Consider the following 14,384-nt stretch of genomic DNA (forward strand, 5'->3'; position numbering starts at 1 on the left):
CTTTTAGTTTCATTGATCTTTGCTATTGTTTTCTTTGTCTCTATTTCATTTATTTCTGCTCTGATCTTTATGATTTCTTTCTCTCTACTAACTTTAGGTTTTGTTTGTTCTTCTTTCTCTAGTTGCTTTAGGTGTAAGGTTAGGTTGCTTATTTGAGACATTTCTTGTTTCCTGAGGTAAGATTATATTGCTATAAACTTCCGTCTTAGAACTGCTTTTGCTGCATCCCGTAAGCTTTGGATCATCGTGCTTTCATTCTCATTTGTCTCTGGGTATTTTTTGATCTCCTCTTTGATTTCTTCAGCAATCCATCGGTTGTTTAGGAGCATATTGTTTAGCTTCCATGTGTTTGTGTTTTTTATCGTTTTTTTCTTGTAGTTTATTTCTAATTAGAGCAGAAATTATTAAATAGAAAATAAAGGTATGTAAGATAAAATCAACAAAGCCAAAAATTGGTTCTCAGAAAAGACTAGTAGACTGAAAAACCCTTAACAAGAATCACACAAAAAAATTAATAACAATAATAAGAATGAGAAGGGGAACACAATTACAGATTCTACAGACTTTTAAAAGATTAGAGAATAACAACTTTGCGCTGATATAGTTGAAAATTTAAACGAAAAGGACAAATTCCTTTAAAAATAAAACTTAAAACTGACACAAGAAAAAAAATAGAAAATCTAAATAGTTCTCTTTATATATTAAAGAATTTAAATTTGTAATTTCTAGGCCTAGATGGCTTCATTTGTAAATGCTTCTGAAGATTTAAGGAAGAAATAAAATACCAGTTTTACCCAGTCTCTTCCAGAGAACAGAAAAAGAGGGAACACTTCCCAAAGCTTGTTATTTGGGTGAGCATAACCTGACCAGCATAATCAGACACAAAATATGATAAAGAAAATTACAAGAAAGAAAAGTACAGTCCAGTATCCTTCATAAATATTGATGCAAGAAATCTTAAATGAAATACTAGCTAATCAAACCCAGAGTCATATAAAAAGGAAAACTAGGGTTTAGGGTTTATAGAAAAGCAAGGTTATTTTAACATTCACAAATCAACGTAATTCACTATTATTGCAGAATAAAAAGAGAAAACATATGGTCATTTTAAGATGCCCCAATATTTTTTTCATAAAATACATTCTATAATTAAAAAAAATAAAAGCCTCTTAACAAACTAAGAATAAATGAGAGCTTCCTTACCATAAAAATGGGTATCTATGTAAATTTTACCAAAAAACCTTATACTTAAATCATAAATTATTGAAAGCCTTCCTTCCTCTATGAAATTGAGAATGAGATAGGATTCCACTAAAATGACTTCTGTTTAATATTGTACTGGGATACTAGTCAGAGTAGTAAGGCAAGGAAAAGAAATATAAGGTGTAAGAACTGGAAATGAGGAAATAAATTTGTCACTATCTGCAGGTAACATGATTGTCTATGTAGAAAATACAAAAACGATACAGATAAACTATTAGAATAAGTGAATTTAGCAAGGTCTCTGGATACACGACCAATACCCAAAAGTCAATTTTATCTTTATATACTAGAAGCAAACAATTAGAAAATGTACTTTAAAAAGATGTCATTTACAATAGCATTTAAAAAATCACATACCTTAAATATAACGAAAGATGTGCGAAATTTTTTTACATAGAAAATTACAAAGTTATTGAGAGAAAGTGAAATCCAAATAAATGCAGGGATATGCAATATTCATGAATTGTAAAAAGGGTAACTGTTCATTAATTGATGTATATATTCTGTATAATCCCAATTAGATCCCAAGCAGTTTTTTAAGAAATTAATAAGCTGATTCTAAAATTTATATGAAAATGAAAAGTAAAAAAACAAAACAGACAAACAAAAAACCCAATGTTGAAGTAGGAAAACAAAATTTGAGGACTTATAAGAAGATACCAAGAATTTTTACAAAGTTCCACTAATTAAGATAGTATGCACACTTCTAAATAACACATGGGTCAAAGAAGAAATCTCAAGAGAAATTTTAAAATATTTTGAATGAAATGAAAATGAATACACAAGTTATCAAAATTTGTGGGATGCAGTGAAAGCAGTGCTTAGGAAACTTATAGTAGTGGGGAAATTTATCTAGGCTTCCAACTTAGGAAACTAGAAAAGAATAAGAAATTAAGTCCAAAGAAGCAGAAGGAAGGAAACAATAAAAGTTTGGGCAGAAATCAATGAAATTGAAAACAGAAAATTGATAGAGAAAATCAATGAAACCAAAAGCTGTTTCTTTGAAAAGATCAATAAAATCAATAAGCCTCTAACCAGCTAACTAAGAAAAAAAGAAAGGGGTCACAAATTACTAATATCAGAAATGAAAAAGAATACATCACTACAGATCCAAAGGACATTAAAAGGTTAATTAAGGAATACTATAAACAACTCTGTACTCACAAATTTGATAACCTAGATGAAATGGACCAATTATTTGAGAGACACAATCTGCTAAAACTCACACAAGAAGAAATAGACAATCTGAATAGGCCTATACTACTAAAGAAAATTAATCAATAATTAATAACTTTCTAAAACATAAAGAACCAGGTCCAGGTAAATTACAGTGAATTCTACCTAACATTTATGTAAAAAATTATACGAGTTCTCTACAATATCTTTCAGAAGATAGAAGAAAAGGGAATATATCCTAACTCATTCTATGAGGCCAGCATTACCCTAATATCAAAACCAAATAACGACCTTATAAGAAAAGACAGTATGGTATTGGTACAAAGACAGAAATCTAGACCAATGGAACAGAATAGAGAAACAGGCTCACATAAGGGTTACTTGATTTATGACAATGACGTAACTGCAATGAAGTAGGAAACGGTTGCCTTTTCAATATATGGAACTGGGTCACTTGTATATCCATTCACAGAAGCCATTTCCAGATTGAATAACTAAATGTGAAAGGTAAAATAATAAAGCTCTTTCAAGAAAACAGGGGAATATCTTTATAACCTTGGAATAGGTAAAGATGTCTTAAACAGGTCGTAGAAAGCACTAACCGTAAAGGAAAATATTGATGAGTTGGATTGTATTAAAATTAAGAGCTCTGTTCAAGAAAAGACACCATTAAGAGAGCATAAAGTGTCACACTGGTCAGCATGGCCATTATCCAAAAGTCTACAAATAATAAACTCTGGAAAATGTGTGGAGAAAAGGGAAGCCTCCTACACTGTTGGTGTAGGGAATGTAAATTGATGCAGCCACTGTAGAAAACAGTATGGAGGGTTCTTAAAAAACTAAAGATGGAGTTACCATATGATCCATCCTGGGCATGTATCTGGAAAAGACAAAAACTCTAATTCGAAAAGATACATGCACCCCAATGTTTATAGCAGCACTATTTACAATAACCAAGACATGGAAGCAACCTAAATGTTTATCAACAGATGAATGGATAAAGAAGATGTGGTACATATATATACCATGGAATATTATTCAGTCATAAGAAGAATGAAATAATGCCATTTGTAGCACCATGGGTGGATTAAGAGATTATCAAACAAAGTAAAGTAAGTCAAACAGAGAAAGACAAATATCATATGATATCACTTATATGTGGAATCTAAAAAAGTGATACAAATGAACTTATTTACAAAACAGAAATAGACTCACAGATATAGAAGACAAAATTATGGTTACCAAAGGGGAAACAAGGGTGGGCGTTGGGGGGGAGGGATAAATTAGGAGTTTAGGATTAACAGATACACACTAGCATATATAAAATAGATAAACAACAAGGATTTACTGTATAGCACAGGGAACTATATTCAATATCTTGTAATAACCTATAATGGAAAAGAATCTGAAAAAGAATATATATATGTATATATATGTACGTACAACTGAATCAGTTTGCTGTACACCTGAAACTAATACAACATTGTAAAACAACTATACTTCAATAAAAAGAGCTCTAGGCACATGAGCTTCAGTAGATGCAGCACGTGGGCTCAGTAGTTGTGGCTCGCGGGCCCTAGAGTGCAGGCTCAGTAGTTGTGGCACGTGGGCTTAGTTGCTCCGCGGTGGAATCTTCCTGGACCAGGCATCAAACCCGTATCCCCTGCATTGGCAGGCGGATTCTTAACCACTGTGCTACCAGGGAAGTCCCAACAACTGAACTTTAAAATGACTTAAACCGGCACTTCACACACACACAAATACCCAAATGGCCAATAAGCATTATCAAAGGTGCTCAGTATCAGTTGTGACTAGGAAATATAAATTAATTGCAATGAGATACTACTCCACACCTGCTAGAATGGCTAAAATTAAAATTCATCAAGCTGTACACATGATTTGTACATTTTCTATAGGTAGCTTTCTAAAACATTAACTTCAAAAATAGCTACATAATATTTTTGATTTGTGTTATTTTTATCGATGTTATTGAAGCATATAATAAAATGTACCTATTTAAAGAATATAGTTTGAAGACTCTAGACCAGGGGTCAGCAAACTATGGCCCTTGAGCCAAATCCAGCAACATTCATTTGTTTACATATTATTTATGTCTGCTGTCATGCTACAGTGATAAAATTGAGTAGTTGTAACAGGCACCATACGGTCCTCAAAGCTTAAAATATTTATTATCTGACCCTTGATAGAAGAAAGTTTGCTGACCTCTAACCACCATCACAATCAAGACATAGAATATTTCCATCATCCCCCAAAAGCTCTTTCCTGCCTCTTTGCCTGCCCCACCCCTGGTCCCAGACAACCACTGATCTGCTTTCTGATACTCTAGATTCATTTTGCCTTTCCTAGAATTTCATGTAAATGGAATCACAGTGTACTTTTCTGTGTCTGACTAAATTTATTTCTCATAATGTTTCTAAGATGCATCCATGTTGCTGAATGTGTCTGTAGCTTCGTCCTTTCTATTGCAGGTTAGTATTCCTTTATTGATATACCATAATTTATCTGTTCACTGGTTGATGGACATTTGGGGTTGTTTCTAATTTTTAACTCTTACAAATTAAAGCTTCTATGAGCATTCATGTTCAAGTCTTTGCTTGGACATATGTTTTCATCTATCTTGGGTAAATAACTAAAAGTTGACTTCTCAGTTATGTAGTAAATCTATGTTTAACTTTATAAGAAACCAGCAAACAATTTTCCAAAGTGGTTGAACATTTTGCATTCCCACCAGAAATGTATGCAGGTTCCAACTGGTCCTCCTTCTCATTAGCACTTGGCATTGGCAGTCTTTTCAATTTTAGCCATTGTAATGATCATGAGATAGTATTTTGTGGTTTTAATTAGTATTTTCCTGGTAATTGGTGATATTATGCATCTTTTTGTGTGCTTATTGGCCATTTGTATGTCTTCTTTTGTCTGTTTGAATCTTTTGCCGATTTTAAAATTGGGTTGTCTTATTATTGAACTATAAGACTTTATGTATTCTTGGTACAAGTCCTATGTGTGCGTGTGTGTTTTCTCAGTGGCGTCTGTATTAGTTTCCTATTGATGCTGTAACTAGTTATCACAAACTTAGTGGCTAAAAACCACACAGATTTATTGTTTTCTAGTTCTGGAGGTCAATTTCACTTCCTTTGATGGCTAAAATCAAGGTGTTGGCAGGGCAGCATTCTTCTTGGAGGTTCGAGAGGAGAATTGATTTACTTGTCTTTTCTAGTTTCTAGAGGCTGCATACACTATTTGGCTGGTGGCCCTGCATCATTGCAACCTCTGCTTTCATCATCACATCTCGTCTCTGTCTCTGACCCTCCTGCCTCCCTCTTAAAAGGGTCTTTGTGATGATATTAGGCCCACTGGATAGCCCAGGAACATATCCCTATCTCAAGATTCGTAATTTAATCACATCTGTAAAGTCTCTATTACCATGTAAGGTAACATATTCACAGGTTCCAAGATTAGGACATGGACAATTTGGGGAGGCCAATATTCAATCTACCACTGTGTCTTTCAATGAACAAAAGTTTTTGTCTGTATTAGGGTTCTCCAGAGAAACTGAACCTGTAGGAGATATACCTATATATTTACAGAAAGAGATTTATTACAAGGAATTGGCTCATGGGATTATGGAAGCTGACAAGTCCTAAGATCTGCAGAGTTGGCAAGCTAGAGACCCAGGAAGAGCTGATGTTTCATTTCAAGTCCAAAGGCAGGAAAAAGTCATTGTCCCAGCTCAAAGGCAGGAAAGCAGGAGGAATCCTTTCTTACTCAAGAGAGAGTCAGCTTTTCTGTTCTATTCAGGCCTTCAACTGATTGGATGAGGCCCACCAACATTAGGGAGGGTAATCTACTTCACTCAATCTGTTGATTTAAATGTTAATCGCATCCAGAAACATCCTCATAGAAACATGCAGAATACTGGTTGACCAAATATCTGGGCATCCCATGGCTCAGCCAAGTTGACACGTAAAATTAGCCATCACAAATCTATAGTCCATTTTGAATACATTTCTGTATGTGGTGTGAGGTAAGAAGAATTGAGGTTTTTGTTTTGTTTCGTTTTTTCCAAATGGATATCCAGCCATTCCAGCACCATCTGTTGAAAATATTATCCTTTCCACATTGAAAACCTTGGCACCTATGTAGAAAAGCAACTAAAAATATCTATGGGTCTACATTTGAACTCTCCATTCTGTTTCATTCATCAATACGCCTATCCTTATGCCAATATTTACTGCTGTAGCTTTTAAGTCTTAAAACCTGGTAGTATAGCTCTTCCAACTTTTTTCTTTTAAAAAATGTTTTGGTTTATTATGAGGCCTTTGCATTTCCATATAAATTTTAGAATATGTGCGTCAATTTCTATTTTTAAAAAGCCTCCTGGCTCTTGGAGGAAGACGCGGTCCCTGCAGCGGAGCCTCCGGCCACCCACTCCTGCTCCTGACTCAGCGCTGTTCGCTCTGGCCGAGGAACGAGTCGGTCAGGAAGCCGCACCGCAGCTATGGCTTTTAAAGATACCAGAAAGACTCCCGTGGAGCCCGAGGTGGCGATTCACGGCATTAGAATCACCCTCACCAGCCGCAGCGTGCAGTCTTTGGAGAAGGTATGTGCTGACTTGATCAGAGGCGCGAAGGAAAAGAATCGCAAAATGAAAGGACCGGTTCCGATGCCTACCAAGACTCTGAGAATAACTACAAGGAAAACTCCTTGTGGTGAAGGTTCTAAGACTTGGGATCGTTTCCAGATGAGGATCCACAAGCGACTCATTGACCTGCACAGTCCTTCTGAGATTGTCAAGCAGATCACTTCCATCCGTACTGAGACAGGAGCTGAGGTTGAAGTCACCATTGCAGATGCTTAGATCAACGTTTTTAATAAATTGATAATCAGTTGTTAAAAAAAAAAAGCCTACTGGTATTTTGATTGGGATTTCATTAAATCTATAGATCGATTTGGGGAATATTGGCATCTTTAATTTGAGTTCTTTTTAAAAGTAATATTCTAACTGTTAATAATCTGAGGGTCCTCAGTTGATGCTATTCATAACAAATGATAATAAAAAGAAAAATAACTCTAATTTACTGAACTCAGCCTCGTACAGGTACTCTCTATAATTTCACTTAATAATCCCAACAATCTTATGAGATAGGTTTTTAAAAATTTATAGATGAGGACTGTGATTCTGAGAGGTGAAGTAACTTGCCTGAGGTTACAGTGTTAGCAAACAGCAGAGTTAGGCTCTGAACCTATGGCTTCCTGACTCCAAAAATCCATCCCTTGTCTTCAAAAACACTATGGCTATTTTATATTATATCTCTCGCTCCCTGCCTCCTCCTGTCCTGATTTCACTCCTACCTGATTGACTCCTTAGTTAACATTTATTAAGCACCTATTATGGGTGCCTGGTGCTGGGCTAGGTGATTTATGCACAGTAGCTCATTAACTCCCTCAGAGAGATACACATTTGTACAGATCTATGGGCATTTGTGTGTGTATACATGCCTCTTCCACAGAAGTCTCCCGTGACTGGAGTGAGGTTCTGCCCACTATCAACTGTGCCATAAAGGCAGGAAGCAGCTGAAGGGGGGCTCCTAGGCCTGGCTGCCTCCCCCCAGCAAGCCCCAGGCCTCTGGGTTTCAGGAGCCTCTTGCGTAGCTGCCCTGTCTAGTTGCTCATTGCAGAAGGGCGTGCAGATTTCCACCTGCAGGTGAATGATTTGGTCCTTTTCTCTAACTCTCAATAAATAAGCAAACTTGCACAAACCAGCCAAGACGAATCACAGAGGACCCATCTCTAAGCATGGGAAAGCAGCACTGCTATTTTTAGGTAACCCACTTGCTCTGCTGCCTCAGCCCTCTGTGGATAGATCCCCTCTGCTCACACGGGGCTCGCTCCGAGGAAGCAGGTTTCCTGGACACTCTTTCATTCCCGGCCACTCTGAGGGATCTCCCTACCCCATCCGTCGGCCTCCCCATGCCCAGGCCCTCAGGTCTGGATCTGCCTTTCAAAGGCCTAAGAGGGAGAACATCAGTACCTGAACTCCAGTCACCGTCCACAGCAGTAGCAACTCCTCTGTACAAAGTCCCCACTCTTCCAATATTGAGAGGGAACTTGCATGCACACAGGGTAAAATGGCATCTTGGGGGCACCGTCATCTTTGTGCCATACTTAGTTAGCGGAGAATACTTAGACACCCCAGTACTGGTGTCTGGTGCAATAGTAAAAAATTAGGGAAACATTTAGAGGCAGGCCAGATGTGAGCCAGAGTCCTTCAGGCATTTACTCCCTCATTCAGCAAACATTCATGGAACACTCATCACAAGGTCCCTGGTACAATATTAAGTTCAGGGCACGCAAAGGTGAACATGACATAGTCTTTGGCCTCAAGAAACTTGCTATCTAGTGCACAGGCTACAAAGAGCTACTTTAATAGCAGGAGGAAGCCCAGGAAAGAAAGAAAGAAACGACAGGGCAGAACAGGACTCACCAGGCAGGAGGTTCACCCAGAGCGCAGAGGGATATCCTGTGGTCCAACTCTGCTCACAAGGAAAGGGTGGAGGGTGGAGGATGGACCGGCGCAGGAGAGGGCATGGCCATGAGCTACTTCGCGCCACAGCTGATTCACTTACTGCCCCATCTGCAATGAGAGATTGTAAGGAAATAGGCAAACTCCACGCGTGCACAATGTAGATGACTTGATGGTGCTGCCAGTGGAATGGGTTGGCCCACCTCCCTATTTCGTTCTCTAAAACTGGGAACTAAATGATGGCCTCAGACCTTGGGAAACATGGTGGTGCCCCTCCTGCAGGATATTCAAAGTTCCTGCATGTGACATACCGAAGAATATGCCTTGAGAACTTTAGGGCAGAATTGGGGAACTCAGGCAGACAAAAGAAGACAATATATTTGTTGACTGTGCATTATCCACTGAGCGGTGATTAAGGGTAGGCAGGGCCGGAATCAGGACCACCTTGCGTGCAAAATTCAGTTTCACTACTTCTTACTTGCTGTGTGACTATGGGCAAGTTATTTAACCTTTCTGAGCCCCAATTTCCTTATGTATAAAAAGGGGCTAAAATACCTTCTCCCTAGTTATGAGAAACAATGAGGCAAATGAATGTTAATGTCCCATTCTCTGTGCCCCCCCCACGCCCCTATCTCATACTTGTTGGATAAATGAATGAATGAAGTGCTACCGATACTTCAAAAAGCACCCATTGTCATTATTATCATCATTCAAATTCCCACCCAGGGCTTCCCTACTGTGCATGTTTTCAGAGCTTTTGTAGAAAGCCAGGCAATACAAGCACAAGTGTAGCTCTCCACCGAGGGCTGTCCGCTAATCAGAACATGGCTGTCTTCTGTCATCTCCCCTTTGGGCTTTGGACCCAGGTCTCCTTCCTAATTCCAGCCATCAGTTTTGCACAATGAGCAGAGAGGATCCTGGCCTGCACCTCTCTCTCTGTCTCTGTTCCTATACCCTCCTCCCCACTCCTTTATTTTGGCCCAGGAACATGTCAACAGCAGTGGGAAGTAACCTAATTAGTAGTTAGTTGATAGACTGCCCACCCTCATGTCCCACTGGCAATCCAGCAGCCTGTTTCTGCAGACAGGAAAATATTTCCTTGCTAATTAACCTGAGCACAGGGATTTGAGTTTGGACCAAGGCAGGGAAATCCATCTCCACGAGTCTTGTTCAATTGCATCTGTTTCTCCAGCAACCATTTCCTTCCCTCTGACTCCCCCTGCTCCAGCCCACCCCTCTCCCACTTCATCTTCTACCTTTATTAAGGCTGGTTACCCTGATGACTTTCCCGCCTGCCCCCGTGGCCCCTCTCATGAAGAGGCTGCTTGCTCTCTGAGGACTTGCTTTGGGTTGATTTTCCTCCAGCACTGGGTGCTGCCCAAGGATAGGAGAGATCATGCCCCTCAGCTCGGGGTGGATGAGACTCCAATGGCCCCGTCTGTTCTGCTCCCAGGCCCCACCAGAATAGCACGCACCTCACCGCAGTGCCCCCTGCCCCCGCAATCCACACTGCCAAACAAATACAGACATCTACTGTCATTTTTAAATAAGGCTCAGCTTCTGTCTCTGGGCCCTGCCCTGGTCCTCTGCAGAATCGTCTATTTGCATCCGAAGTGGTTCCTAAGAAAGGGTAACCGTACACATCATTTCACATATGTTTCCTCCCTAGTCTCTTCTGCTTGGTCCTGTTATGTCTCTAGGACACACGCTGGACACAGGGAGTGGGAGGGGGACTTGGGTGTGGATGGGAGTCCATGAAGGGAAGAAGGGTCTTTCACGACACGGTGGTGATGAGCTCATTTCTGTCGGATGAGCTTGGGCTCCAGTGCGAGTGAGGTAAAAGCCGGATGGTTTTCCTGTTGAAGACAAGTCCTGCCAGCCTTTGAACCCTTGTTATTTACCACAGGAGGCCTCCTTGGCTTGCAAGCATTCTTGAGGATCCTATCAGAGATTCTTCTCACCTGTCCAGGGCCCCCTGATACCCCCTTTTTTTTTTTTACAAAGGCCAGCTCTTTCCTCACCTACCAGCCACCTAAAGAATAAAGCTCCTCTAGACCTAAAGGATATGTATTTCTCCTCTTTCCCTTGGACAGGGCTAAATTAGTCCTAAGGGAGAAGAAACATTGTCCAGGTGGTGTTTGCGAGTCACTTCTGACCAGGACATTATTTTAAGCTCAGTCTGAATCTGTGACAACATGAGAAGCCATCTGAGCTCGCTTGCCCGTCTCAGACACGACTGAAGAACTGAGTGGCTCAGCCCTAAAGGGCTCCTCAGCTGCCAGGGAGCGAAGTGGTCAAGAGGACAGGCTCTAGAGTCCAGCAGCCTAGGTCCGAATCCTGGTTTGGCCATTACAAGTTGTATGGGTTATCTACTGCTGTGTAACAAATTCTCCTCAGACTCAGCAGCTGATTGGTTTTGTGGGTCTGGGTCTGGGTCCTCTGACTCAGCGTCTCTCACAAGGCACAATCAAGGTGTGTCCAACCGGGTGCTGCAGTCACCTTAAGGTCCCACTGGGGAATGATTCACCTTCAAACTCACTCCCAGTGTTGTTGGCAGGTTTTGGTTCCTCATGTGCTGTTGATCAGAGGCTGCCCTCAGCTCCCTGAAGCTTCTCCATATAGGAGCTCACCACCCGGCAGCTTGCTTCCCCAGAGCAAGTGACCTGAGAAAAGCTAGGAAGAGAGAGACTGGGCAAGACAGTTGTCACAGTCTTCTGGAACCTAATCTCTAAAGTGTCATCCCATCACCTTTGTCATACTCTGTTCACTAGAAGCAAGCCACTAGGTCCAGCCTGCCCCAAGGGCAGAGGATGACACATGGGTGTGAATGCCAGAGGTAGAGACCAGTGAGGGCATCTTAGAGGCTGCCCACCACATTAGCCATGTGACTTTGGCAAATTATCTAACCTCCCAGGTCCTCAGTTTCCTTATCTGTAAAATGAGAATGTTACTAATTAATAGCACATAGTTTATGGTGATATTACATTGATTAAATGCAGGTAAACTACTTAGAATATGCTAATATGTGTCCAATACACATTAGCAGTTAGAAGGATTAGAGGACAGGAGAAATACCAGAAAGTGGTTCTGAAATCCTAGCATGCACCCATCAAACCAAGCACCTGCCTGCTTTCTGCAGCGGCAGCTGCCAGTCCAGTACTACAGAGGGGGAGGGGAGGAGGAGGCTGCAGGTCAACGTGTTAGCAGGATGAGGATGCCAAGGGAGGGGAAAGGAACTTGGCAAACAGGGCCAGTCCTGGAGCCCAGGTCTTTGTCTCCTAAAGGGAGACAAAGGTTTATCTCCTCTGTGGCACCTACATATATTGGGCCTTTCCTACATGCAAGGAACTGTGCAAAGCACCCTGCATGCATTATCTCATTTAATCTTCATAACACCCCTGTGAAGTAGGTACCGTTACTACCCTCAATTTACAGATTGTGTACACTCCTACAGGGAGGATTGTAAATTGGGGATTTAGAGATTGAAAACTGAAGCTCAGAGAGGTTAAGAAACTTGCCTGGGGTCACACAGCTCCGAAGAGGCCGAGTGAGGAGTCAAAATCAAGGTCTGTCTGATTCAGCATCCACTGGGCTAGCAGACAGGGACCAGGCAGAGAACAAAGAACATACTCATAGCATCACCGTTCTTTCATACTTTGAATCTCACTCCATGGCCTCCCCAGATCTGCACAAGCTGTTATGCATCCTCCCCTCCCCCACCCCTGCAACCCAAATGTGGCTCTTAATAGGGTCCTGCTCCAGACCACCCGACTCAGCCTCCTTGGCCCTGCACACCACCAATCTCAGCATAGTCTTAGACCCTATCCTGCTCCTTTAGATTTCTCAGCGGGTCCAACCTGATTCCACGTCCTTCCCAAAGTCACCTTTCTTCTCCACTCTCATATTAGCCTCTTTCTTCAGATTGTGTTCATCTATCTTGAGCTCACAAGCCACCCTTGCTGACCCCTGATTCTTCCAACATCACTTGGATGCTCTCTCCCACCAACCACTACATCCAGACTCCTCACCACACAGTCACCATGCCAGGCCAGAGAGATGCCCACTGCCCTGACAAGAGGCCCTCCTGGAAGAGAGGAGAGTTTTCCCTGCTCATCACCAAGACAGAAGAGAAGGCCGAAGCCCCAGAGGAAGGACAAGAGAATGATGAAGCCCGAGGTGTTGATTCGAGGGGAGAGAGTGTGCTCCAGGGGAGCTATAAATTCCCTTCTAATTCCAAATAATTCCGATTACATGGATGAGTAGTTTTCAATCAGGAAGATAATCTCAGAGATAGATGGCAGGATAATTGTTCGTAGCGCCGACGTAAATATTGTGTCGTTTCTATTAATCTCCGTGAATCGGCTGTCAGAGGTGTCACTCATTCATCACGACAAATTAAAAATAAAATTTTAAGAGAGAAAATCATGCCTGGGGATGGGGTGGAAAAGGCTGGGGTTACTGCGGGGACTGGGAATAAGAGGGGGAGGTGTAGCCAGCAAGCCGTTGCCAGAAATAAATTTGGCTTACCTATTTAATATATTTATTTATAGAAGCAAACGGTAACGAGGGCTGTAGATCTCTATTAACCTCCCTGTAGGGTGTGCACACATGTGAGCCTGTGCGTGGTGTGTATATGCATGGGGCGCCGTCCTGCTAACATTGCCTGGAGGTGAGCCAGATCCTCAGACCCACCTGGACGGAGCACGTACATCCCACAGGCGGGTCACCTGTGTTCCGCACACCCCAGCCTCACTCAGCCAACAAGGGGTGGTGGGGCAGGGGGTGGATCTGGGCAGTGAGACCCCCATTTATAGCAAAGATCAGTCTTTGAGAGAAGCAGTAATCAGACCCAAGCTGGCGTTCCCGAAACTGGCTGGTGATTTTCCATTACACTGTTGTCTTGCAGGGTTACTCAGGCACCTAGGAGCATAAATTCAGAGTAAAGACTCTTTAGAGAGATACCTGAGAGGTAAGAATACAAGCTCATTCCTTTGTCTCTCTCCTATTTAAATTCCTCAAGGTATGGGGTCCCTCCAGGAGAAGTTACACATTTCCCAGAACCCTCACCCCTACACCATGCCTAACCATCCATAGTGGCAGATGTACTGAGACATCACTGGAATTTAGCCCCTGCAATGAAGCAAATTCTCCAGCAACACAGTGGGATAATCAGCTCTATTCTTGGCATATGTATCCGTTTATATCAATCATACACTTGTATATACTTCCAAAATAAATTTGAGAAGACCTACCAAAATGCACACGATGCCAGCGTGTAAAGTCCAAGAGAGCAAGTCCATGGGCCCCAACACTGAGCCTACTGTCTGGCACACAAAGTGCATTCAGTCCACCTACGTTTGTTGAACGAGTGAGTGAGTGGATCAATGGATGGAAATCAGAG

At 41.5% G+C, this 14,384-nt stretch overlaps 1 protein-coding gene across 1 annotated transcript; it reads left to right on the top strand.

The window, feature by feature from the left end:
• The first annotated feature begins 6,958 nt into the window (after positions 1–6,958).
• On the top strand, positions 6,959–7,318 carry LOC102979048 (40S ribosomal protein S20-like). Its single transcript, XM_055088631.1, has one exon. It carries the CDS (start codon positions 6,959–6,961, stop codon positions 7,316–7,318), a length of 360 nt encoding a protein of 119 aa, XP_054944606.1.
• The last annotated feature ends 7,066 nt before the right edge of the window (positions 7,319–14,384 follow it).

Source organism: Physeter macrocephalus, chromosome 11 (assembly GCF_002837175.3).
Source record: "Physeter macrocephalus isolate SW-GA chromosome 11, ASM283717v5, whole genome shotgun sequence".
NCBI classification, from domain to species: domain Eukaryota; kingdom Metazoa; phylum Chordata; class Mammalia; order Artiodactyla; family Physeteridae; genus Physeter; species Physeter macrocephalus.